Source organism: Saimiri boliviensis, chromosome 6, assembly GCF_048565385.1.
Source record: "Saimiri boliviensis isolate mSaiBol1 chromosome 6, mSaiBol1.pri, whole genome shotgun sequence".
NCBI lineage: Eukaryota > Metazoa > Chordata > Mammalia > Primates > Cebidae > Saimiri > Saimiri boliviensis.
In genome coordinates, this window is record NC_133454.1 from 49,481,182 (window position 1) to 49,508,608 (window position 27,427).

General features: G+C 44.2%; 1 protein-coding gene, 1 non-coding gene and 1 pseudogene across 18 annotated transcripts in view; 1 reads left to right on the plus strand and 2 right to left on the minus strand.

Annotated features, from left to right (window-relative positions):
- Window positions 1-20,867, minus strand: part of USP28 (ubiquitin specific peptidase 28) — a 77,680-nt gene extending 56,813 nt beyond the window's left edge. For 11 of the 17 annotated variants that reach the window (XM_039471110.1, XM_039471108.1, XM_074400623.1 and 8 more), the window contains exon 1: window positions 20,740-20,867. Coding sequence is in view for 12 of the 17 variants with exons in the window: in XM_039471106.2 (XP_039327040.1) it covers window positions 20,740-20,796 (57 nt within the window). In the remaining 5 variants the exon portion in view is untranslated. Of the gene's footprint in view, window positions 1-3,481; window positions 3,627-5,674; window positions 5,766-6,684; window positions 6,826-20,739 lie in introns of those variants that run through there. The other 6 variants (XM_074400618.1, XM_074400617.1, XM_074400614.1 and 3 more) reach the window with 5 other exon arrangements.
- On the plus strand, window positions 2,349-2,448 carry LOC120364787 (U6 spliceosomal RNA; annotated as a pseudogene).
- On the minus strand, window positions 7,826-7,887 carry LOC120364796 (U7 small nuclear RNA). Its single transcript, XR_005579936.1, has one exon. It is a non-coding gene; the product is annotated as a U7 small nuclear RNA (small nuclear RNA).
- Window positions 20,868-27,427: the final 6,560 nt, after the last annotated feature.

Sequence of the window (27,427 nt, forward strand, 5' to 3'; positions counted from 1 at the left end):
TGTGGTTTTTTTTTTGGTTTTATTTTCATTTCAATGTTGGATCACAGTGTAAATTTTTAAGTGACATGTGAAATGGCAAGTAAACCGTGTGGTAGTAACCGTACATATAATTTGACTGTCAACTGTTGTTATGACAATAGTAACAGCTATGACCAAGTCCATATAAGTGCAGACAATGACAACATCACATCTGCTACTTGGATGACAGTAAACGTTAAGAACGTCTTGATCTCAGAGATCTTAGAATGCCAAATAATACATATGGATAAAATATGTATTCAAATACTAATTTACTATTTATACTTGGCCTTGGATTAAAGTTGGTTACACTATAATATTCACATTCTTCTTTCTCTGTTTTGTAATAGATAGCAGTGAACATTAATATATATCTGGGATAGGCCAGACGTGGTGGCTCACGCCTGTAACCCTAGCACTTTGGGAGGCCGAGGTGACTGGATTCCCTGAGGCCAGGAGTTCAAGACCAGCTTGGCCAACATGGTGAAACTCCATCTCCACTAAAAATACAAACAATTAGCCGGGTGTGGTGGCACATTCCTATAATCCCAGCTACTCGGGAGACTGAAGTTACAGTGAACCAAGATCGAGCCACTGCCTTCCAGCCCGGGTGACAGAGCAAGATTCCATCTCAAAAAATATATATTTAATGTATATAATTAAAATATATAAAATATATATTTGTTTATATATTTTATTTATATGTAAATGTACATTTTATATATTTATTTAATTATATAAATTAAACATTTATATATACATTATTTCTCTCTCTCTCTCTCTCTCTCTCTCTCTCTCTCAGATAACACAATCAGGAAATGAAAATAAACTCTTTAGTTTCCTTTTTTTTTGAGACAGGGTCTCGCTCTGTGGCCCAAACTGAAGTGCAGAGGTATGGTATGATCTTAGCTCACTGCAACCTTGGCATCTCGGGCTCATGTGATTCTCCCACCTCAGCCTCCTGAGTAGCTGGAACTACAGGAACCAGCCATCATGCCAGGCTAGCTTTCCTATTTTTAATAGAGATGGGGTTTCTCCATTTTGGCCAGGCTGGTCTCAAACTTATGGCCTCAAGTGATCTACCTGCCTCAGCCTCCCAAAATGCTGGGGTTACAGGCATAAGCCACTGCACCTGGCCTAGTGTCCTTTTTTTAAAGGCTACTGGGTAGAGAAGACAACTATGTAAAATTATTTTGTATAGCTCCAAGAACAATGTTCTACATGGTAATTCAAATCCAAATTCCTCATCTTGCCATTCAATGACCATTACCTGATTCCCCCTTAGCCTGTTCCACCTTTTCTCCTCTCAGTTCCTTAATGCACAAACCCATTCTCTCACGCATAGAGTGTTGCTCGTAGAATCACCAATAATACGACCTACATTATTAAACTATGGCATGCCAACTACATTCAAGGGTTGTATTTGTCTTACCTCCTCCATATGAAGTCCTTCTAAGAACTCTGGCCCATATTGTTCTCTCCTCTTTCACACCTCCCATGTTAAGGAAATGAATGAATAGGCCTGTGACTGAATGTGGCTCACTGTCTTCACTTGGCATTCCTCATCATGTGGTTCTCTAATTGTTTTATATTTTATTTTTTGAGACTGAGTCTTGCTCTGTCACCCAGGCTGGAGTGCAGTGGTGTGATCTTAGCTCACTGCAATCTCCACCTCCTGAGTTGAAGCAATTCTCCTGCCTCAGCCACCCGACTAGCTGGGATTATAAGCGCCCAGCACCATGCCCGGCTAATTTTTGTATTTTTAGTAGAGATGAGGTTTCACCATGTTGCCCAGGCTGGTCTCAAACTCCTAACCTAAAATGATCCACCTGCCTTGGCCTCCTCCCAAAGTGCTGCGATTACAGGCATGAGCCACTGTGCCAGGCCACCGTGCCAGGCCTATTCTCTAATTGTTTTAAATATGAAATTGTTGTCTCCTTTAAAGCAAGAATCATGCAATACACTGCCTAATTTGAATCATCCATAGGACAATGCTGATAATAATGACAACTAACATTTATTGAACAACTACTTTGGTTTTTTTCTTTTTGGAAATGGGGGTCTCAATATGTTGCCCAGGCCAGCCTAACTGCTGGACTCAAAGGACCCTCCCATTGCAGCCTTCCAAGCTGCTGGGACTATAGGCACATATATACCACATCAACATTTGTCAGGAAAACAGGTGCCTTACATGCATGTAATCCTAATACAAAAGTAGGCATTGCACACATTAGAAAATTAAGGTTTACAAAACCTATTTATCATCGAATGACTTGAATTGAAAGCTAAATCAAAGATAGCTATAAAACACATAGCTATTAAGAGTCTAAGTGCTTGCTTGAGCAGCACATTAACTAAAATTGGAATATAGAGATTAGCATGGACCTGTGCAATAATGACATGCAAATTCATGAGGTGTTTCATAATTTTAAAATAAAAATAAAATGTAAAGAACACGAATCACAAATTTCACATGCATTAAGTTATTTATATACATATACAAATGCTATGACATGATCCAGTCATGTAAAGATTTAGCTAAAGTTCTCAACAGTACCCACACTCCAAATCCTCATAAGTACTACATATATAAATATTAATTTTACAGTAACACTAAAGCTTTCACGATCCTACCGTATTACTAACTCATTTCTCCTGAAATTCACAGAAAGGAGATTTAAATGTTAACTTCACTGGGACTACACTGCTGTAAGTAAAGTACACACCCAACAAGAGACAAGACAAAGCCTGTACTCCTCTCACAATGAAGTCAAATAACTTGCAAGAGCCAACAGGTTTGCATTTCCTGAGCTAAATTCACATTGTTTTTACAAAACAAAAAGTACTCCCTTTTCTTGCCGAGAGGCAGTAAAGAAAGACGGGCAAACATAAACCTCTACCAGGAAGGAACTCAAAAGCTTTCTGACCTCACTGCTACTCAGTGGTTTTGGTGCAATCCAGCCCACTTCTCAGGAAGGAGATTTTCTTAGAGCAAAAAATAGTAACTCACCCCACAATCAGCAATTAACAAGATTATTCAGATAGTTAAAAACATTAAGCTATCAAGTTTTTGTAACAAACAATAACTGGCTTGATCCTATATTAACTAAGTTAAAACTCTGATCAAATAAGGCAAAATATCCAATTACTAACCTTTAAAACTCCTAATTTAGCATTGTGATGAGAAGCTTTATAGGTTATTCCATTCCTTCAAACAGGGATGCTATTTTCATTATTCTGATGCACATGTTTCCTGATCTGAATTGTCTAGTCTCAAAGACATTTCTAAATTTAAAACTAATAATAACTGTTCCCTTACTCGAAAGAACTGGCAAGGTGTGACTAATAAAATTCCTTCAAAACTAAAGATGAGGTTCCCAATCATAAAATAAAACTTAAGTACCCAAGAAAAGCAAAAAAAAAAAAAAAAAAACAAAACTGAAGAATCAAAGAAAATGTATACCATCAATGCCAAAAACTCTGGACAACAGAGATGGCTGCTAATCTTTCAACATCCATAAAACAAGGTATGTTCCTCAAAAGCCCTGGGATTTTTTCAGTTTTTCTTCCAGCAACAAGGCCATGCTGATCCAATTTCTTCATGGAGTAGAAACCTAAAGTAACCATAATAATATGACTGTCTAAGAAAGACAAATAGCAGCTTTCTGTGTACACAGCTAAATTATATGAAATGGATTACTTGGTAATTTTTGTGAATGATGCAAATGTCAGTACATGATGAAAATGCCTGTTTGAATTCATCAACTGGCTTAAAGTTTTTAAAAACCATTAAAACAGTTTAAAATTTAGCCACTGTTATATCATGTAGAGGGGTTTAAACTGGGACTTAAAAACAAGAAAGAAAGGAACTAATCATTATTTACTTTTTAAATTTTTTTCATCTCTTTCTTCACATGTACTGAGTAAAAAATTCCAATAGTACAAAAGGGTATAAAATGAAAAGGAAATCATCTTCTTCTGCCCTAGTTCTATTTCCCAAGGGCTACTACCATTAATAGTTTGATATCTTTCCAAGAACTGTCTGTGCACATGAATATACTGTTTCATGATACATAATGTCCTATACCTTGTTTTTTCCTTATTTTAGATACATTAAGACAACATTTTTTCATTACTTTGAATACATGTCCCAACTAAATATGAGAAATAGGCTGAAAAGCATATTGAACACACCTCCAAAAATGAAGGAAAATAGAATTAGCAACATATTAGTAGGCTTAATTGAGAAACTAGGATAATATCAGAGAAAGATACGAGAAATCAAATTTACGTGCTTATAGTTTTAGAAACACAGCAATGGTAAAATTTGAAATTATTACTATGTGGGTCTTGGCAGGTACTATTTTTAATAAATAACAGATTAAAGAGGTGATGTGGGATTGGATTACGAAGGGTTCTAAATGATAGGAAGAGTTTAGGTTTGATCTGATGAACAATGGATAAACACTGCAGGTTCCTTGGCATGGAAGATATATGAAGGGGAAAAAGGCATTTAAGTGGATTAATCTAGCCCATGTGAACAACTGGTTCAATGTGGGATGACACTAGGAAAAGAAAGCTTGAGTTATGGGGCTGAGTAAACCATTTGTGATGAGACAGGCAGGATGGTGTGGTGCTAGGCAAAACATCAAAGTAGGACATACTCTGAACATCTCAAAGAATGAAGAGCGAAAGCTTTGTCAAACAAGAGAATATCATTGCCAATAACATAAAAGGAAACCAAACAATGCGATACACCACACTAACAGAGTGAAGGAGGAAAAAAACAATGTTCATATTGATTGATGCAGAAAAACATGACAAAACCCAACACACATTCATAATAAAAACAATCAGAAAACTAGGAATAAAAGGGAATTTCCTCAACACGATAAAGGACCTTTATTAAAAAAACAAGAGTGAACATCATATTCAGCGGTGAAAGACTGAAAGCTTTACCCCTAAAATCAGGAACAAGACAAAGATGCCTACTTTCACCACTGCTGTTCAACACTGTACTGGAATTTAAGCCAGAGCAATAAGGCAAGAATAAAAAATAAGTACATCTAAATTGCAAAGGATAAAAAGTAAAACTGTATTCACAAATGACATGATACTATATATACAAAATCCCAAAGAATCTGCAAAAAAGTTACCAGCAGCTTCATGGTAAAGATAAACAGGCAAAATTCAGTTGCATTTCTATACAACAGCAGTAACAATTCAAAAAGGAAATTAAGACAATTACATTTATAATAGCATTGTAAACAATAAAATACTTAGGAATAAATTTAACTAAAGAGGAAAAAAACCTGGGCTGGGCATGGTGACTCACAACTGTAATCCCAGCACTCTGGGCAGCCGAGGCGGGCAGATCACAAGGTCAGAAGCTCAAGACCAGCCTGGCTAACACGGTGAAACCCCATTCTCTACAGAAAATACAAAAATTAGCCAAGTACGGTGGCAGGTGCCTGTAATCCCAGCTAATGGGGAGGCTGAGACAAGAGAATTGCTTAAACCAGGGAGGGGGAGGTTGCAGTGAGATTGTACCACTGCACTCCAGCCTGGGCGACAGAGCAAGACTCCATTTCAAAAAAAAAGGCCTGTACACTGAAAACTATAAAACATTGCTGAGGCTGAGCATGCTGGCTCATACCTGTAATCCCAGTACTTTGGGAGGCTGAGGCAGGGGCATCACTTGAGCTGAAGCGTCAGACCAGCGTGGGCAACATGGCGAAACACGGTCTCTACAAAAAACACAAAAATTAGTTGGGCGTGGTGGCCTGTGCCTGCAGTCCCAGCTTCTCAGAAGGCCAAAGTGGGAAGATGGCTTGAGCTCAGAAGATGGGAGGGTACAATGAGCCAAGATTACGCCATTGCACTCCAGCCTGGTGACAGAACAAGACCCTGTCTCAAAAAAAAAAAGCCAGGCGTGGTGGCTCAAGCCTGTAATCCCAGCACTTTGGGAGGCCGAGGTGGGTGGATCATGAGATCAAGAGGTCGAGACCATCCTGGTCAACATGGTGAAACCCTGTCTCTACTCAAAATACAAAAAAATAGCTGGGCATGGTGGTGTGTGCCTGTAATTCCAGCTACTCAGGAGGCTGAGGCAGGAGAATTGCCTGAACCCAGGAGGCAGAGGTTGCGGTGAGCCGAGATCACGCCATTGCACTCCAGCCTGGGTAACAAGAGCGAAACTCCGTCTCAAAAAAAAAAAAAAAGTGTTGGACCTGGCGGCTCATTCCTCTAATTCCAGCTTTTTGGGAAGCTGAGATAGGTGGATCACCTGCAGTCAGGAGTTTGAGACCAGCCTGGCCAACATGATAAAACCTCATTTCTACTAAAAATACAAAAAATTAGCCAGGCATGATGGCACACACCTGTAGTCTGAGCTACTCAGGAGACTGAGGCAGGAGAATCACTTGAACTCGGCAGATGGAGATTGCAATGAGCTGAGATCGCATCACTGCACTAAAGATTGGGCAACAGAGTGAGACTCCGTCTCAAGGAAAAAAAATTCAAAAAAAATTGGTGAAAGAAGTTAAAGACCTAAATAAATTGAGAACATCCAGGTTCATGTACTGTACTAGTCAGAGTTCCCCAGATAAACAGAAGTGAAAGGAGATAAATACAGGAGGTGAGATTTATTATAAGGAATTAGCTCACATGACTGCAGAGACCGAGAAATTTCAAGATCTGCAGTTAGCCAAGCTGGAGAACCAGGAGACCAGCAGTGCAGTTTCAGTGTAAGGCTGAGGCCCAAGAACCAGGAGAGCTGTGCGTAAGCTCCAGTCTGAGTCTGAAGTCCTGCGAACCAAGAGAGCTGATGGTTGTCTAAGTCCCAATGCCAGGACAGAGGAAGATCAATATCCCAGCTCAAGCAGTCAGGCAAGCTAAGTTTTTTGTTTGTTTGTTTGTTGAGACAGGGTCTCACTCTGTTACCCAGGCGGGAGCGCAGTGGCGTGATCTTGGCTCACTGCAACTTTCACTTCTTGGGTTCAAGCAATTCTCCTGTATCAGCCTCCCAAGTACCTGGGATTACAGGCTCCCGCCACCATGCCTGGCTAATTTTTGTGTTTTCAGTAGAGACGGGGTTTCACCATGTTGGTCAGGTTGGTTTCCTGACCTCAGGTGATCTGTTCGCCTCGGCCTCCCAAAGTGCTAGGATTACAGAGGTGAGCCACTGTGCTGAGCCCCATAAAGTTTCCTCTTATTCAGCTTTTTTGTTCTATTCAAGTCTTCAATTGATTGAATGAGGCCCACTACCCACATCAGGAAATTCAAACTGCTCTACACAGTCTGATTCAATGTTAATCTCATCCAGAATCACCCTCACAGACACACCTAGAACAATGTTTGACCAAATGTCTGCATAACTTACAGCCTGATCAATTGACATATTTTAACCATCACAAAGACAGTATGTTTTTTTTTGAGATGGGGTCTCTCTTTGTTGCCCAAGATGGAGTGCACTGCAATCTCCACCCCCTGAGCTCAAGCAATCCTCCCACCTCAGCCTCCCAAGTATCTGGTAACATAGATGTGTGCCACCATGCTCAACTAAAATTTTTTTGTATATTTGGTAAGGGTAGGGTTTTACCATGTTGCCCAGGCTGGTCTTGAACTCCTGAGCTCAAGTCTCGGCCTCTTTCCAAAGTCCTGGAATTACAGGCATGAACCACGCCACCTCATCTGACCACAAAGACTTAATACTATTAAGGTGGCTATATTACTCAAAGCAATCTAAAAGTTCAATGTAATCCCAATAAAAATTCCAATGGCCATGTGTGTGTATGTGTGTGGCAGGGAGGGAGTTCTAGTGAAAATCAGAAAACCTGCTAGACAAATTCTAAAAGAGCTCTAATGCTTAGCCTTTCTTGCAAAAATAGAAAAGCTGATTCTCAAATTCATAAAGAATTCCAAAGGACCTTGAAGAACTAAAACAATATTGAAAAGACGAATGAAGTTGGAGGACTCACACTTCTTATATCAAAACTTACTATTAATCCAAAGCTATGGATTAGTCATTAAAATATTAATCATTAAAATGAAGAACTAATACATGCTGCAACTTGAACAAATCTGAAAAAATTCCAATAAATGACAGATACCACACATGATAGGTCACATCACAACAGTGTAGTGCTGGCATAAGGACAGATATATAGACCAATAGAATAGAATTCTGAGTACAGAAATAAACTCCTATCTATGATCAACTGATTTTCAACAAGAGTGTGAAGACCATTTGATGGGGGAAAAATCATGTCTTCAACAAATGGTGTTGGTACAACTGGATATCCACAAGCAGAAGAATCTCACATTGGACCCTTGACTCACACAATACACAAAAATTACTCAAAATGGATCGACAACTTAAATAAAAGAACTACAACTATAAAACTCTCAAAAGAGAGCACAGAGATAATTTCCATGACCTTAGATTTGTCAATGGATTCTTAGATATGACACCAAAAACAGAAGCAACAAAATAAAAAAATAATAAATTGGACTTCATTGAAGTTCCATTTGATGAAGTGGCACCTATAGTCCCAGCTACCTGGGAATCTGAAGTAGGCTCATGCACTTTTCTTCATCAAAGGGCGTTATCAAGAAAAGGAAAAAACAACCGGTATACAAATTAAAGAAATACATATGTGCATCAAGAAATACATCAAGAAATATACAGTGCTGGCCAGGCACAGTGGCTCATGCCTATAATCCTAGCACTTTGGGAGGCCAAGGTGGGTGGATCACCTGAGGTCAGGAGTTTGAGACCAGACTGACCAACATGGCGAAACCCTGTCTCCACTAAAAATACAAATATTAGGCCGGGCGCAGTGGCTTAAGCCTGTAATCCCAGCACTTTGGGAGGCTGAGGCGGGTGGATCACGAGGTCAAGAGATCGAGACCAACCTGGTCAACATGGTGAAAACCCGTCTCTACTAAAAATACAAAAAATTAGCTGGGCATGGTGGTGCGTGCCTGTAATCCCAGCTACTCAGGAGGCTGAGGCAGGAGAATTGCCTGAACCCAGGAGGCGGAGGTTGCGGTGAGCCGAGATTGCGCCATTGCACGCCAGCCTGGGTAACAAGAGTGAAACTCCGTCTCAAAAAAAAAAAAAAATACAAATATTAGCCGGGGGTGGTGGTGCACACCCATAATCTCAGCTTCTTGGGAGGCTAAGGCAGGAGAATCAGAGAGATGAGATTGAGCCACTGCACTCCAGCCTAGGCGACAGAGCCAGACTCCATCTCAAAAAAAAAAAAAAAAAGAAAGAAAGAAAAGAAAATACATAGTGTATAGACTATCAAGAAAGTAAAAAAGACAATGGGGAAAAATACTTTTATGTCATTTATCTGGTAAGGGTCTAGCATCTAGATGATATAAAAAAACTCTTTGAACTCTCTAAGTCAACAACCAAAAAACAGACAACCCAATTCAGAAATGTACAAAGAACTTAAAAATACATTTCTCCAAGGAAGATATACAAATAGTCAATAAGTTTATGAAGACACTTAACATTAGCCATAAGATTAACATGGTCAAATCAAAACCACAATAAGATGCCACTTCACATCCATTAGGATGACTATTATCAAACAAAAACAAAAATAACAAGTGTTTGATGAGTAAACGGAAAAACCAGAACCCTTGTGTATTGCTGGTGGGAAAACTTAAGTTCCACAGCAACTCTAGAAAACAGTTTGGCAGTTCCCTAAGAGGTTAAACAGAATTACCATATGAGTCAACAATTCCTTCTAGGAATTTTAAGAATTCGTCCCAAAAGAACGGAAAACAGGTACACAAATACAAGTATATGAATATTCATAGCAGAACTATTCATAATAACCAAAAGTTGTAAATACCTAAATGTCCATCAATGGCAAAATGAACATGATCTATACATACAGTGAAATATCAGTCATTAAAATGAAGAATACATGCTACAACTTGAACAAATCTCAAAAACATTCCAAAAAATGACAGATGCCACACAAATTCTATGACCTATTTAGATGAAATCTCTCTAACAGGTAAATCTAGAGCCAGAAAACAGATTGGTATTGCCAGGGGTTGAGGGCGGGAGGAATAGGGAGTGTGACTGCTGAATGGTTATGAAGTTTTCTTTCGGGGTAATGAAAATGTTTTAGAACTAGACAGAATTCGTAATTGCACAATATTGTGAATATACTAAATTTCACTGAATTTGTACACTTGCAAAAATTTTTTTTTTAAACGAAGTCTCGCTCTTTTCGCCCAGGCTAGAGTACAATGGCGCCATCTCGGCTCACTGCAACCTCTGCCTCCTGGGTTCAAGCGATTCTCCTGCTTCAGCTTCCCAAGTAGCTGAAATTACAGGCAACTGCCACCTTGCCCAGCTAATTTTTGTATTTTTAGTAGAGACAGGGTTTCACCATGTTGGCCAGGCTGGTCTTGAACTCCTGATCTCAGCCTCCCAAAGTGCTGGGATTACAGGTGTAAGCCACCACGCCCAGACTTTTTTTTTGAGACAGAGTTTCACTCTTGTCACCCAGGCTGCAGTAGAGTGGTGCGATCTTGGCTAATTTTTAGTATATGTGCTGACAAAGCAAGAACAACCTGGCTAATTTTTGTATTTTTTTTTTTAAAACAGAGTTTCGCTCTTGTTGCCCAGGCTGGAGCACAATGGTGCCATCTCCACTCACTGCAACCTCCACCTCCTGGGTTCAAGCGATTTACCTGCCTAAGTCTCCTGAGTAGCTGGGATTACAGGTCTGTGCCACCATGTCTGGTTAATTTTGTATTTTTAGTAGAGACAGGGTTTCTCCACGTTGGTCAGGCTGGTCTTGAGCTCCCAACCTCAGGTGATCCACCGCGCTGGGCTAACTTCTGAAGAAATACATACATACGTAGATCAAGAAATACATCAAGAAATATACAGCGCTGGCCGGGCACAGTGGTTCATGTAGTAGAGACAGGGTTTCACCATGTTGGCCAGGCTGGTCTTGAACTCCTGACCTCAGGTGATCCACCAGCCTTGGCCTCCCAAAGCGCTGGGATTACAGGCATGAGCCACCATGCCCAGCCCCACTTTAAAATAATTTTATGTTATATAAATTTTGCCTCAATTGAAAAAGAAAATTATTTGGGGGCAGTGGCACACACCTGTACTTCCAGCTTTGCAGCAGGTTGAGGCAGAAGGATCACTCGCACCCAGGACTTTGAGACAATAGTACACCATGATCATGTCTGTGAATAGCCACTGCACTCCAGCCTGAGCAACACAGCAAGACCCCAACTCTACGAAAACACAAATAAATAGAGAAACCTGTATACACATCCCTACACTGGAAGGAAGGAAGAAAAAAGAAAGGAAGGGAGGGAGGGGACACCAGAAAGTACTAACTTGGGCAGGAAGACTGAAAACAGAAAATGTTGTTTAGGGCTTGTTAGGTTTAAACTGCTTACCAGCCATCATGTTGCATGCATTTGGTAACTACTGGGACAGATCTATAGTTTGGTTTTGTGTATCTGATATTTTGATCCCTGTTTTATGTAGAAAGCCTAAATGCTGGAAATAGTGCCACGCAGCCCAGACTCCAGCACACATCAGCCTCCTGGCAAATCTACTCTTCCTCAGCATCAGTCTTAAAAATAAAATAAATAAAAGTAGCCAGGCATGGTGGTGCATACCTGTGGTCCCAGCTACTCAAGAATCTGAGGATTGTCTGGGTCTGGCCAGTCAAGGCTGCAGTGAGCCTTGCTGGTGTAACCACACTCTAGCCTGGGTGACACAGTGAAACTCTATCTCAAAAACCAAACAACAACAAGAAGTCTCAGTTTCCTTATCAGTAATAAGATCATAGTTCACACCCTGCTGGGTTTTTGTCCATAAAAATGTACAGAAAAGTGCTTAGGGTGGTACCTAGCATATGGCAGACACTAGTAATACAAGTGTACATTCCCATGCCTAGTATAACAACCCGGGGAAAAATAAGTATGCAGCAAATGTTTATAGCCAAGGAGGTTTATATTCAAGCAGAACTGTTCAAAAAGCATTGGGAAACACAGTGTAGAAGTCATTTGCAACTCGGTATTAGAAATGCAGACTTGGGGCCAGGCGCGTTGGCTCATGCATGTAATCCTAGGACAGGTGTCCCCAAACTTTTTACACAGGGGGCCAGTTCACTGTCCCTCAGACTGTTGGAGGGCCGCACATACTGTGCTCCTCTCACTGACCACCAATGAAAAAGGTGCCCCTTCCTGAAGTGCGGCAGGGGGCCGGATAAATGGCCTCAGGGGGCCGCAGTTTGGGGACGCCTGTCCTACGACTTTGGGAAGCCAAGGCGGGCGGATCACCTGAGGTCAGGAGTTCAAGACCAGCCTGGTCAACCTGGTAAAACTCTGTATTTTTGCATTTTTAGTAGACTAAAAATACAAAAATTAGCCAGGCATGGTGGTACGTGCCTGTAATCCCAGCTACTTGGGAGGTAGGAGAATCACTTGAAACCTGGGAACAGGCGAGAGAAACACGGAGGCTGCAGTGAGCCAAGATCACACTGCCACACTCCAGCGTGGGTAACAGAGCAAGACACCTTCTCAAAAAAAGGCAGACTTGGGAGTTGGAGGGAGGCAGGGAAAAAAAAAAAGTAGACTTGCAAACAGTCAAGAATAATAAAAGCCGGGAGACCTAATGGTTAGTCCCTGAAAAACAATAAAGGTAGATGAACAAGAAAATGCATGATCCAAAAATCTGAGGGAGTACAGGTCAGAAAGTCAGTCAGCTATACCAGTGCAGGGATCTAACAGGACATTGAACTGAAAGAAGAGGCTGGAGTTCTGCCATAGACTGTGTGATCAGTAAATCAACTCCCTAAACGCATTACTACATTTGCAAGATGAAGATACCAATGCATCAGCTAAACATCTTTTCCAGGGCTAATATTCATAAAAAGTTGTAAAATGACATAGCCCATTCAGAACTAAGGGCCTACTATGGTACTCCTGTCTGTGATGAGACTATGGCAAGGGATTTAAAAATATATACTGGAAGTTTTTAGGAAAAAGCAGAAAAGTTAACGAATGAGTAACAACAGACTCAAACCCCAAAATAAGTATCAGCAAAAAAGTGGTAATGAGAGGCTGGGTGTGGTGGTTCATACCTGTAATCCCAGCACTTTGGGAGGCTGAGGTGGGTAGATCTCCAGGTCAGGAGCTCAAGACCAACCTGACCAAGATGGTGAAAGCCCATCTCTACGAAAAATACAAAAATTAGCTAGGTGTGGTGGCAGATGCCTGTAACCCCAGCTACTCAGGAGGCTGAGGCAAGAGAATCACTTCAATCCGGGTGGCAGAGGTTGCAGTGAGCTGAGATCTTGCCACTGCACTCCAGCCTGGGTGACACAGTGAGACTCTGCCTTAAAAAAAAAAAAAAAAAAAAAAAAAAAAAAAAAAAAAAAAAAGTTGTAATAAGGGATCATAAAAGCCTAAAATAATAAAAGCATGAGGAGTAGGTATGATGGCTTATGTCTATAATTCCAACACTTTGGGAGGCCAAGGCAGGAGGATCACTTGAGCCCAGGAATTTGAGACCTGCCTGGGCAACACAGTGAGATCTCATCTTTACAAAAATATTTTAAAAACAGCTAAGCATGGTGGTGCATGCCTGTGGTCCCAGCTACTCAGGAGGCTGAAGATGGAGGATCATCCTTGAGCCTAGGAGGTTGAGGCCACAGGGAGCTATAATCACATAGCTGCACTCCAGCCTTGGTGACAGAGAGAGACCCTGCCTTGACAAGGTAGGCTGCTGAACAGATTCTGATTATATAAAACCATTCACTGCCCTTCAATCTAACCTGCTGCTAGCTAGTTAGTCCCTTTGCAGGCCTCTGAGCCATCAGCCATTTGCTGGAACCCAGACTGGTCTACACAGCCATCTCACTATTGGCCTTTTGTGGAAGCTGTTGTTGCCACCTTAAGTTCTGTAGCAGGATCTGGGAACCAACCTCCCTCAATCTCCTGTCAGCTAAGAGTTAGTCTCTTGCTCAGGTCTACATTTTCAAAGTTTTCTATATTGAGTTTGAATACATTGTCTTTGGGAAATGTTTTAGAAATGAAACAGGTGGGGTTAGATACTTTGTTCCAAAAGCAAACAAAATAAAAGGAGGAAGGTAGAGTAACAGCTGGATGGGACAGCAGAGGATTTTGTTTTTATTTGGTTTCAAGATAGAGGTCAAGTGCACAGCAAAATGAAAAATGCGAATCCTATCCAAATGCTTTTCAAAATTTAATACGCAAATGAATCACCCAAGTCTCTTGTCAAAAGGCAGACTCTGATTCAATAGGTCTCGTCTAGAGTGGGGGCACAGGCAGTGGTATGCTGATTGGCAGTGCATGCTAGTTTCCTTGGTATAAATATTCCCACCTTGGCACAGATATCAACATGAGGTCATTGAACACAGAGCTGGAAAGAGATGTACAAAATCAGCTGGAGAGGCAGAACAAGCACGCTCAACCTTCTACATTTTTAAACCCTAGGGGATGTGAATGCCGCTGGTCTGTGGACCATAATGTGAGTAGCAAAGGAGAAGACAGTGAAGGTGTCTAGAGGTTAGACTAGGACAAAGGAGAAAGAATATAATATAAAAATGGAAGACATCATCTGGATCAGAGTTTGTCAAGCTCAGCACTACTTTATACAATTTACACATAACTCTGTTTTGGGGGGCTTACTCCCGTACTCTGCAGATGTTCCTGGCTTCTACACACTATATGGCAGTAGCATCCTCCCTCTGGAGTCACAATCAAAAAGTCTCCAGACATTGCCAAATCCTTCCTGGATTACAAAATCTCTCCCTGGTAAAAACCATTAATCTAGTTTTATCTCTAAGAAATGAAAATGGGGAAAGGAAGAGAACCTTTTCAACCAAAATAAGAGAAAAGAGATGAGTTGGAGTAGGGAGAGGACAAAAAACATGAGACAGGGTAGAAAGAAGAAAATAAAAAAAAAAAAAAATGAGACAGGGAGCTCTTTTTAGACATCGGCAAGCTCAGTCAAGTAGAAGATTATCTATTTAGAAAGACTATATGGAGAACTGGAAGTTTAAAACGTTAGGAGAGTTCTAGAAAAGGCATTACAAGAGTAATGGAAAGGCTGTGATCCAGGGCAATGGGCCTATCAACTATGAAACAGGACCAGGGACACCTTGGGCTCTTGTATCTGCCTAGATACAATTCTGACTGTACCATTTCCTCGCTGGGTGACCTTGGACAAATTATTTAACAAGTATAAGCCTTCTCACAGAAACTTCATGGCGTTGTACAAGTACTCAGAGAATGCTATGTTAAGTTCTGAGCACAGAGTGTGGCACACAGTGCATACTCAATTAGCAGTAGCTGTTACTATTATCTGCATTATTTTCCTCGATAAGTACTTGCTTCATTTTACTATTGGTTTAATTTATTTGATGAAACAGAACACAAGGAGAGATCTTGCCTAGTAAGATGCTATTTGCCAGTAAGTCTTAAAAATACAAACACTGTTTGTATTTGGGGGCAGGGAGGCATGACAGTTGTGGATCACTGACTTACTGATGTTTTAAAAATCACAGTTAATGATACAAAGTAAAAGGAAATGAAAGCTCAATAAATTAAGAGAAAGCAAAAAGGGCATTAAAATTTCACTGAAACTGGCAGGTTTTTATAGGGCTTCAGCTGACATAAAGAATGTGTGATGTGAACCCTCAGTATAGCTGCCAAGAATGACAGGTTTATAAGAACCAAATTGAATTCAAGTTGTTTATCCTGTAATAATAGTAACCTCTGTTGCTATCAAAGTCAAGAATTGATTGAAATACAGGAACCTCTCAGTACGTAGTATTTTTAAGATACTCAAATACCAGTTTGCAGTCTGGGAGATTGAGCAATATCATTAAGTGTCTACTCTCAGAGTCGAGTCCACACTGAGAGCATATTTCAAGAGTACTAACTACATATTTCTCTCACTAAAATTCTTGGGAGGCCAAAAAGAGTTTTGTCTGTCCTGTGTACAACTGACCAATAAGGGAAGGGAAACAGTCAAGGCTTTAAATAGCTTTTGAGTGTCAGGGGAGGATAGCTCTTCACAACTAGAACAATGAAATATCCTTTAAGGGAAAGGTAGAATTCCTCAGAGAGTTCAAAATAAAAGAATCCATTCTAACGTGAAATTCACCAAGACAAGGAAGAAGTTATTAAAATCTTTCCTGTAAGGTGCTTTCCCTGTAAGGTCCTTTAACCTATTCTGATAACTTTTAAGCATTTTATTAGCAAAAATAAAAAGGGTAAACATTATCAAGCATTCCAAGCTTATCAGCTTTCCGTATAGGGCAAATCACTGGGAAGAACAGAAAATGTCATCACTCTGCAGGTGGCCAGGAATCAGAGTACTCCAGCCAGCCACAGCCAGTGGAGTTCCAAGCCTTCCCAAAATAGCTGTGACTTACATACAAATGCTCATCAAGCAGCTCACCCACAAACTCTCAAATGGAGAATGCTGAAATAGGGTCACTACTCAAACTACAGCAGAGGTAAATGAAGATGCCACTGATTAATAGGCACATGGTGTTAACTGACTGAACCATGACAAATTTAAATATGACTTCTCTCCCTTAAAATAGTCTCTTCTCTAAATCACTATGATAGTTTCCAAACTAAACTTTTCCCATGTTTTTAAGTCACTGTCCTAAAAACAAATAGAACTGATCTCTGAAGCCAGAGAAAAATCCTGACACATTTCAACTGGCACTTGTGAACATCTAACAGTAACATTTCCATTAGAAATCACTGCAAGAAAAACCATGCACATACTTTCATTTTGGAGCCCAGAACCTGCAACTATCTTTTTCTACATGCATTTTAAAAAATGGGTCCAGACGGGCACGGAGACTCACGCTTGTAATCTCAGCACTTTGGGAAGCCAAGGCGGGCCGATTACCTGAGGTCAGGAGTTTGAGGCCACCCTGACCAACGTGGAGAAACCCCGTTTCTACTAAAATTACAAAATCAGCCCGCTGTGGTGGCACATACCAATATCCCCAGCTACTCCAGAGGCTGAGGCAGGAGAACCACTTGAACCCGAGAGCGAAGTTTGAGATAAACCAAGATTGCACCGTTGCACTCCAGCGTGGACAAGAGCAAAACTCCATCTCAAAAAAATAACATAACGACAGGCATGGCGGCTCATGCCTGTAATCCCAGCACTTTGGGAGGCCCAGGCGGGAGGATAATGAGGTCAGGAGATTGAGACCATTCTGGCCAACATGGTGAAACCCTGTCTCTACTGAAAACACAAAAATCAGCGCTGGGTGCCTGTGCCTGTAGTCCCAGTTACTCGGCTGAGGTGGGAGGATCGTTGGAGCCCAGGAGTTCTGAGCTACAGTGTGCTATGCTGATCGGATGTCGGCACTAAGTTTGGCATCCATATGGTGACCTTCTGGGAGCAGGGACCACTAGGTTGCCTAAGGAGGGGTGAATCTGCCCAGGTCGGAAACGGAGGAGGTCAAAACTCCTGTGCTGATTAGTTGTGGGATCGCGCCTGTGAAAAGCAACTGCACAGCCACTGCACTCCTGCCTGGGCAACCGAGGGAAACTCTGCCTCAAAAAAAAAAAAAAAAAAAAAAAAAGAGAGAACAAAGAACAAAAAACAGCCTGGCGCGGTGGCACATGCCTGGAGTCCCAGCTACTCAGGAGACTGAGGTGGGAGGATCGCTTGGAGTTCTATCCTGTAGTGTGCTATGCCGGTCGGGTGTCCTCACTAAGTTCGGCATCAATATGGTGACCTTCCGGGAGCGGGAACTACAAGGTTGCCTAAGGAGGGGTGAACCTGCCCAGGTCGGAAACAGAGCAGGTCAACACTCCGGTGCTGATAAGTAGTGGGATCGCACCTGTGAAAAGCCACTGCACTCCAGCCGGAACAAAGCCAGATGCCGTCTCTTTAAAAAAAAAAAAAAAAAAAAAAAAAAAAAAAAAAAAATCAGACAGAAAAAAAAATTAGCTAGGCGCCGTGGCGGCTACTCCGGAGGCGGTAGAATCGCTTGAACGCAGGCGACAGAGGTTGCAGTGAGCCGAGATCGCGCCACTGCACTCTAGCCTGGACAATGGAGGGAAACTCTGTCTCAAAAAAAGAAAAAAAGAAGAAAAGAAAAGAAAAAACAAAAAATCTGCCCGGCGCCGTGGCGCCTGCCTTTAGTCCCAGCTACTCGGTAAGCTGAGGTAGGAGGATCGCTTGAGCCCCAGAATTCTGGGCTGCAGTTCACTATGCTGATCGTGAATCCGCACTAAGTTAGGAATCAATATGGTGACCTTCTGCGAGCGGGGGACCACCAGGTTGCCTAAGGGTGACCCAGCCCAGGTCGAAAACAGAGCAGGTCAAAACTCCCATGTTGATCAGCAGTGGGATGGCACCTGTAAAAAGCCACGGCACTCCAGCCTCAGCAACAAAGCGAGATGAGTCTCTTGAAAAAAACAAAAACAAAAAACAGCCGGGCGCGGTGGCTCACGCCTATAATCACAGCACTTTGAGAGGCAGAGGCGAGTGGATCACGAAGTCAAGAGATGGAGACCATCCTGGTCAACATGGTGAAGTCCCGTCTCTACTAAAAATACAAAAAAAAAAAAAAAAAAAAAATGAGCTGGGCATGGTGGCACATGCCTGTAGTCCCAGCTACCAGAGAGGCTGAGGCAGGAGAATTGCTTGAACCCAGGAGGCGGAGGTTGCAGTGAGCCGAGATCGCGCCATTGCACTCCAGCCTGGGCAAAGAGGGAAACTCCGTCTCAAAAAAAGAAAAGAGAAAAAAAACAAAAAACAGCCGGGCGCGGTCGCACATGCCTGTAGTCCCAGCTACTCAGCAGGCTGAGGTGGGAGGATCGCTTGAGCCCAGGAGTTCTGGGCTACACTGCGCTACGACGATTGGGTGTCCGCACTAAATTAGGCATCCATATGGTGACCTTTCGGGAGCGGGGACCACCAGGTTGCCTAAGGAGGGGTGAACCTGACCAGGTTGGAAACGGAGCAGGTCAAAACTCCCGTGCTGATCAGTAGTGGGATCGCACCTATGAACAGCCACTGCACTCCAGCCTGGGCAACAAAGCAAGATGTCGTCTCTTAAAAAAATTAAATTAAATTAAACGAAAAAAAATTAGCTGGGCGCAGTGGCGCACACCTGTAGTCCTGGCTACTCCGGAGGCTGAGGCGGGAGAATCGCTTGAACCCAGGCGACAGAGGTTGCAGTAAGCAGAGATCGCGCCACTGCACTCCAGCCTGGGACAACAGAGGGAAACTCTGTCTAAAAAAAAAAAAAAAAAAAGGAAGAAGAAAGAAAAAGAAAAAAAAAGAAAAAGAAAACAAAAAAACTGCCAGGCGCGGTGGCGCGTGCCTCTAGTCCCAGCTACTCGGGAGGATGAGGTGGGAGGATCGCTTGAGCCCCAGAATTCTGGGCTGTAGTTCAGCTATGCTGATCGGGTGTCCGCACTAAGTTCGGCATCAATATGGTGACCTTCCGGGAGCGGGGGACCAACAGGTTGCCTAAGGAGGGGTGAACTAGCCCAGGTTGGAAAACGAGCAGGTCAAAACTCCCGTGCTCATCAGTAGTGGGATCGCCTCTGTGAACAACCACTGCATTCCAGTCTGGGCAACATAGCGAGACCCCATCTCTTAAAAATAAAAATAAAAAAATTTAAACAAACAAAAAGTGCGTTCATACTAAATACCACTGACCTTCCAGGCAAAAGAGTAAAAAGATATAAAAGGATTCTCACCTGAAGGTATGTATCTGCCAGCTTTGTAAGACAAATATAAAGTTTCTCATTTCCGAACTTGTATTTGAATTAACTGACACAGAATTCCCATTCTGTCTCGAAAAAGTGCAGTACTTGCGGGGTGAGGAGGTGGTGGAAAGTTATAACATTCCGAAGTAACACTAGAAGACATGCTCAAATTGCCCTCTTCCCAAGTTTCTTCATACAGACATACATTAGCTTTTCTCCCAAACCAGGGCTCTTTCACTCTCACCATCTTAGCTCAAGTCCTTGTATTGATTTCAATCTTCTTAGACTTTGGGAACAAGAGAGCCTTATCAGTAGCCTCTCTATTCATCACGCTGCTCCTCCTCCCCCTTAAAAAATCTAGAGTGATGAATGCAATAATTGGGGAGGCTGCGCTGTTTTGTTTTGTTTTTAAAGCCGGTGGGAGGGAGGGAAGTGGTTGCAACTGGGACCCCTGGTCTTACAGAAGACCCTGTTAATCCCGAACTTAAAGTGAGGTAACTTCGGTCTGCTTTAACCTTTTAAAAACACCGCCATAAAAATCATTGAAAAGTCAAAACAAAACAAAACCAACCAACGCTGCCGCTTTCAGAAGTTTCTCTCCCGAGTCCGGGCCCAGGAGCGCTCACCTTACTGATCCCCGCGGCGGCGAACCCCAGGTCCAGCCCTTTATATCCTTGCTTTCCCCAAATCTGGAGATCCCCCTCCAACTTCAGCTCGCCCACGGACGCGAAGAGGCAGCCCTCAGCGTCCGCGGCCCGAGCCGCGCAGAGCCCTCGGCCTTCTCACCCACGCTCGCGGGCGCACCCCTCCGTCCCGCCCGGCCGGGCGCCCTCCGCAGCCCGCAGCCCGCAGCCCGCAGCCCCACAGGCCCCGCACGCTCCCTTCAGGGCCCGGAGCCCGCCCCCAGCCCGCGCTCCCCGCCGCGGAGCCCACCGAGCCGTGGCCGTCGGCCGCGCCGGCCGCGTCGTCCTGCTGCAGCTCCGCAGTCATGGCCGAGGCGCCCCGCCGCGGGTCACCCGTCTCCCGCCGCCGACGCCGCCGGCCCAGCCTCGCCGAACTAGGCCCCGCCCACCCCTTCCACCCCGCTCCGTCCCGCCCCCGCCCGCAGCGCGCGCCGGAGGCCCGGCCCACACGCTCCGCCCCCGGCATGCGCGCGCACGCAAGGCGCGCGGCCCAGGGCCGAACTGCTCTGCGTGCTCCCGCGCACGCCCGCCTGGCCCGGCGCCCGTCACGTGACCCCGACCCCGCCTGCTGCTCTTGGTCAGCTGCACCGCCTGCTGAGGTTGCGGGCCAGCGCCCGGGAACTGGGTTTGCGAATCCGGTCCTGGGAACTGCGTTCCTGAGTCTTCTACCCTGTCTGCCCTCAAAATCTCCTCCTTTCCAGGACTGACCTTGGCTCCAGCCTCCCCATGGGCGAGTTAAAATTGCTCCCCCACCGTGGGAAACTGCCAAGGGACCGTGGAATAAACGCTTTCCCACCAGGCTTTGTAGCTATTTCCAACTCCAGCGACACAAAAAAGTGTTCGCCGTCTTTAAGTAAGAAAAGGAGCGGGGTTGGGGGGGGGGGCCGGACGCTGTGGCTCGCACCTGTAATCCCAGCACTTCGGGAGGCCGAGGCGGGCGAATCACGAGGTCAGGAGATCGAGACCATCCGGGTTAACACGGCGAAACCCCGTCTCGAAAAAAAAGAAGAAGAAGAAGAAGAAGAGGTGGAGGATGAATGCAGTCGTTTGTCTAAGCTAACCAACAGACCAGAACCTCCATTCATGGGTGCCCATGTGGTGCCCTTAACCCTGATGTTCTTAACCTGGGCATGATAAGAAAAATTGCTGAGTTTTTCCATTTCCGATTTTCCGAAGTTCAAATAAAATTGTATGTTATTTTGTTATGTTTGAGTCGGATATTTACGATTTCATGTTAAAAGCCAGGTGCTCCTGTTAAATTTTTGGGTTTTTCTTTTTTGAGACAGAGCCTTACTCTGTGGCCCAGGCTGGAGTGCAGCCGCACAATCTTGGCTCCCTGCAACCTCCGCCTCCCGAGTTCAAGCGATTTTCCCGAGTAGCTGGGATTACAGGCAGGCTCTACCACATCCAGGGTTTCACCATGTTGCCCAAGCTGGTCTTGTATTCCTGACCTCAGGTGATCCACCCGCCTCTGCCTCTCAAAGTGCTGAGATTATAGGCGTGAGCCACTGCGCCAGGCTTGAATAGTATTTTCTTTTTTCTTTTTTGAGACAGAGTCTTGCTCTGTCACCCATGTTGGAGTGCAGTGGCATGATCCCAGCTCACCGCTACCTCTGCCTCCTGGGTTCAAGCAATTCTCCTTCCTCTGCCTCCCACGTAGCTGGGATTACAGGCATCTGCCACCACACCCATCGAGTTTTTGTATATTTAGTAGAGATGGCGCACCATGTTGGCCAGGCTGGTCTCGAACTCCTGACCTCGTGATCCACCCACCTTGGCCTCCCAAAGTACTGGGATTACAGGCGTGAGCCACCATGCCCGGCCTTGAATAGTATTTTCAACCACTGAGTGGGAATTGTGATTACTGAACCATGTTTCACATTTAAGTACAAATGTATCATGATGGCAAACGCACTTGACAGCCTGCTGGGTGTCCCAAATCTGTGTGGGGGCTGAGTATGGAAGAGCCTCTTTTAAGAGTAGCACTTTATACCATGGCCCTGGTCTGATCTGACTCTCAAGCTGCACTTTAAGTGTGAATTTTGCATGGACGGTGGCCTTTCCTGTACTCCTGGCATTGTTGTCCCTGGGATTATGATGTTTCACCTGCAGGCCCTCCCCACCCTCCCCACTACCCCCACCCGCCACAGTCTGCATGTGAGCAGTTTGTGACATAAGGAAACAGGTACAGGTCAGATGCAGCTCCCATGAGAGGCCAGATTAACTCTCTGGGGCCTGGACTAGGACTGCTGCTGCTTCAACCACCTGGAGATACAGGGATCTCCTTCCCCTGACAGATTAACTGGGAGATTAGCATTGGTTGTAGTGATACTACCTCCACGTTCAACAGGCTGACTCTGCTTGTGTTTGAGGGTTGTAGGACATTTTATGTTTGTGGCTCTTCCATTTTTCTTTCCCTCATAAGTAACTGTGTTCATGGCCTCAACCTGGGTGTCACTGAAGAACAGGTTGATGCTGTCTTTTTTTTTTTTTTTTTTTTTTTTTTTTTGAGACAGGGTCTTGCTTTGTCACCCAGACTGAAATACAGTGGTAAGATCACAGCTCACTGCAGCCTTGAATTCTGGGCTCAAGTGGTCCTCCTGCCTCAGCCTCCGGAACAGCAGGGATTACAGGCGTGTGCTATGCCCAACTAATTTTTGTGTCTTTTTTGCGGAGATGGGATCTCACTATGTTGTTTAGGCTGGTCTCAAACTTCTGGGCTCAAGTAATCCTCCTGTCTTGGCCTCCCAAAATGTGAGGATTACATACATGAGACACCATGCCTGGCTCACATTGGTTTCTGAGTCTAGCTTATTTACAGCATTCCCTATTTCTACACTGCTAGAATGCTTTATTTACCATGTCTCTGGAGCAACCCTTGTTTATCTTTACATGTTCATTTCAGGAAATTGCATGTTAATAGTGTGTAAGTGGTATCAAAACCTATAACCCTTGATATTAGTCTGTTCTCACACTGCTATAAAGAACTACCTGAGGCCGGGTGCAGTGGCTCACGCCTGTAATCCCAGCACTTTGGGAGGTCAAGGCAGGTGGACCAGCTGAGGTCAGGAGTTCAAGACCAGCCTGGCCAACATAGTGAAACCCCATCTCTACTAAAAATATTTTTTAAAACTTTGCCAGCTGTGGTGGCATGTGCCTGTAGTCCCAGCTGCTCGGGAGGCTGAGGCAGGAGAATCGTTTAAACCCAGGAGGCAGAGGTTGCAGTGAGCCAAGTTAGCACCATGGCACTCCAGCCTGAGAGACAGAGCAAGACTCTGTCTCAAAAAAAAAAAAAAAAAAAGAACTACCTGAGCCTGGGAAAGTTATGAAGAAAGGCAGTTTGATTCATTAGTTTCACAAGCATAACAGGAAGCAAGACTGGGAGGCCTCAGGAAACTTACAATCATGGTGGAAGGCAAAGGGGAAGCTGGCATGTCTTACGGTGGCAGAGTGGGAGAGAACAACAGAAGTGTCACACATACACATACACATATACACACATAAAAACAGATCTCATAAGAACTCACTATCACGAGAAACGCATGGGGAAATCTACCCCATAATCCAATCATGTCCCACCAGGTCCCTCCCCTGGCAAGTGGGATTACAATTCAACAGGAGATTTGGGTGGGGACTCAGAGTCAAACCATATCACCCTTATTCATTAAAAATGTCTTAAAAGACCAGCAGAGCTAGGCCAGTCACAGTGTTTGATCCCTATAATCCCAGCACTTTAGGAGGCCAAGGTAGGCAGGTCACATGAGCTCAGGAGTTGGATACTAGCCTGAGCAACGTGACAAAACCCCATCTCTACAACAACAACAACAACAACAAAAAAAAGTATTAGTCCATTTTCACACTGCTGATAAAGACATACCCAAGACTGGGTAATTTACAGAAGAAAGAGTTTTTTTGTTTTTTTGTTTTTTTGAGACAGAGTTTCACTCTTGTTACCCCAGGTTGGAGTGCAATGGCGCGATCTCGGCTCACCGCAACCTCCGCCTCCTGGGTTCAGGCAATTCTCCTGCCTCAGCCTCCTGAGTAGCTGGGATTACAGGCACACGCCACCATGCCCAGCTAATTTTTTGTATTTTTAGTAGAGACGGGGTTTCACCATGTTGACCGGGATGGTCTTGATCTCTTGACCTCGTGATCCACCCACCTCGGCCTCCCAAAGTGCTGGGATTACAGGCTGAGCCACCGCGCCCGGCCGAGTTTTTTTTTTAATATGGAATTTCACTCTTGTTGCTCAGGCTGGAGTGCAATGGCGCAATCTTGGCTCACTGCAACCTCTGTCTGCCGGGTTCAAACAATTCTCCTGCCTCAGCCTCCCAAGAACTGGAATTACAGGCATGCACCATCATGCCTGGCTAATTTTGTATTTTTAGTAGAGATGGGGTTTCTCCATGCTGGTCAGGCTGATCTCGAATTCCCAGTTGATCTGCCCACCTCAGCCTCCCAGAATGCTGGGATTACAGGTGTGAGCCACCATGCCTGTAGAGGTTTAAATGGACTCACATTTCCACATGGCTAGGGAGGCCTCAGAATCATGGCGGGAGATGAAAGGCACTTCTAACATGGCAGCAGCAAGAGAAAATAAGGAAGAAGCAAAAGTGGAAACCTCTGATAAACCTATCGGATCCTGTGAGACTTAGTCAGTATCACAAGAATAGCACGGGAAAGACGGGCTCCCATGATTCAATTACCTCCCCATGGGTTCCTCCCACACCACTTGGGAATTCTGGAAGATATAATTCAAGTTGAGATTTGGGCGAGGGCACAGCCAAAGCATATCATTTCACCCCTGGCCCCTCAAAATCTCATGTCCTCACATTTCAAAACCAATCATGCCTTCCCAACAACCACCCCAAAGTCTTAACCCATTTCAGCATTAACTCAAAAAGTCCTCAAAATCTCATATCCTCACTTTTCAAAACCAATCATGCCTTCCCAACAGTGCTGCAAAGTCTTAACTCATTTCAGCATTAACCCAAAAGTCCACAGTCCAAAGTCTCATCTGAGACAAGCCAAGTCCTTTCTGTCTATGAGCCTGTAAAATCCAAAGCAAGATAGTTACTTCCTAGATACAATGGGAGTACAGGTATTGGGTAAACACAGCAGTTCCAAATGGCAGAAATTGGCTAAAACAGGTTACAGGGCCTATGCAAGACCAAAATCCAGCGGGGCAGTCAAATTTTAAAGCTCCAAAATGATCTCCTTTGACTCCAGGTCACACATCCAGGTCACACTGATGGAAGATATAGGTTCCCACGGTCTTGAGCAGCTCCGCCCTTGTGGCTTTGCAGAGTACAGGCTCCCTCCCAGCTGCTTTCACAGACTGGCATTGAGTGTCTGTGGCTTTTCCAGGTGCACAGTGCAAGTTGTCAATGGATCTACCATTCTGGGCTCTGGACAATGGTGGCCCTCTTATCACAGCTCCACTAGGCAGTGCCCCAGCAGGGACTCTGTGTGGAGGCTCCAACGCCACATTTCTCTTCTGCACTGCCCTAGCAGAGGTTCTGCATGAGGGCCCTGCCTCTGCAACAAACTTTTACCTGGGCATCCTGGTGTTTCCATACATCTTCTGAAATCTAGGTGGAGGTTCCCAAACCTAAATTCTTGACTTCTGTGCACACACAGGCTCAACATCACGTGGAAGCTGCCAAGGCTTGGGGCTTCTGTCTTCTGAAACCAGAGCCAGAGCTGTATGTTGGCCCCTTTCAGTCGTGGCTGGAGCATCTGGGACACTGAGCACCAAGTCTCTAGGCTGCACACTGCCTGGGAGCCCTAGGCCCGGCCCATTAAGCCACTTTTTCCTCCTGCACCTCCAGGCTTGTGATGGGAGGGGCTGCTGTGAAGGTCTCTGACATGGCCGGGAGACATTTCCCTCATGGTCTTGGGATTAACATTAGGCTCCTTGCTACTTAAGCAAATTTCTGCAGCTGGCTTAAATTTCTCCCCAGAAAATGGGCTTTTATTTTCTTTCTTTCTTTTTTTTTTTTCAAGACAGAGTCTTGCTCTGCCACCCAGGCTGGAGTGCAGTGGCAGGATCTTAGCTGACTGCAACCTCTGCTTCCTGGCTTCAAGCAATTCTCCTGCCTCAGCCTCCTGAGTAGCTGGGATTAGAGGAACCCATCACCACACCTGGCTAATTTTTGTATTTTTAGTAGAGAGGGGTTTTCACCATGTTGGCCAGGGTGGTTTTGAACTCCTGACCTGGTGATCCACCCACCTCAGCCTCCCAAAGTGCTGGGGTTATTGGTGTGAACCACCATGCCTGGCCAAATTTTTCTTTTCTATAACGTTGTCAGGCTGCAAATTTTCTAAAATTTATGCTGTTTCCCTTTTAAATCGGAATGCTTTTAACAGCACCCAAGTCACCTTTTGAATGCTTTGTTGCTCAGAAATTTTTTCTGCCAGATACCCTAAATCATCTCTCTCCAGTTCAAAATTCCACAGATCTCTAGGGCAGGGGCAAAATGCCACCAATCTCTTTGCTAAAACATGACAAGTCACCTTTGCTCCAGTTTCCAACAAGTTCCTCATCTCCATCTAAGACCACCTCAGCCTAGACCTTATTGTCCATATTACTATCAGCATTTTCTTTTTTTCTTTTCTTTCTTTTTTTTTTTTTTTTGAGATGGAGTTTCACTCTTTTTGCCCAAACTGGAGTGCAATGGTGTGATCTCAGCTCACTGCAACCTCTGCCTCCTCGGTTCAACCAATTCTCCTGCCTAAGCCTCTCAAGTAGCTAGGATTACAGGTGTGCCACCACATCTGGATAATTTTTTGTATTTTTAGTAAAAACGGGGTTTCACTGTGTTGGCCAGGCTGGTCTCAAACTCCTGACCTCAATTGACCTGCCTGCCTTGGTGTCCCAAGTGCTGGGTTTACAGGGGTGAGCCACCATGCCCGACCCACTATCAGCATGTTCATCA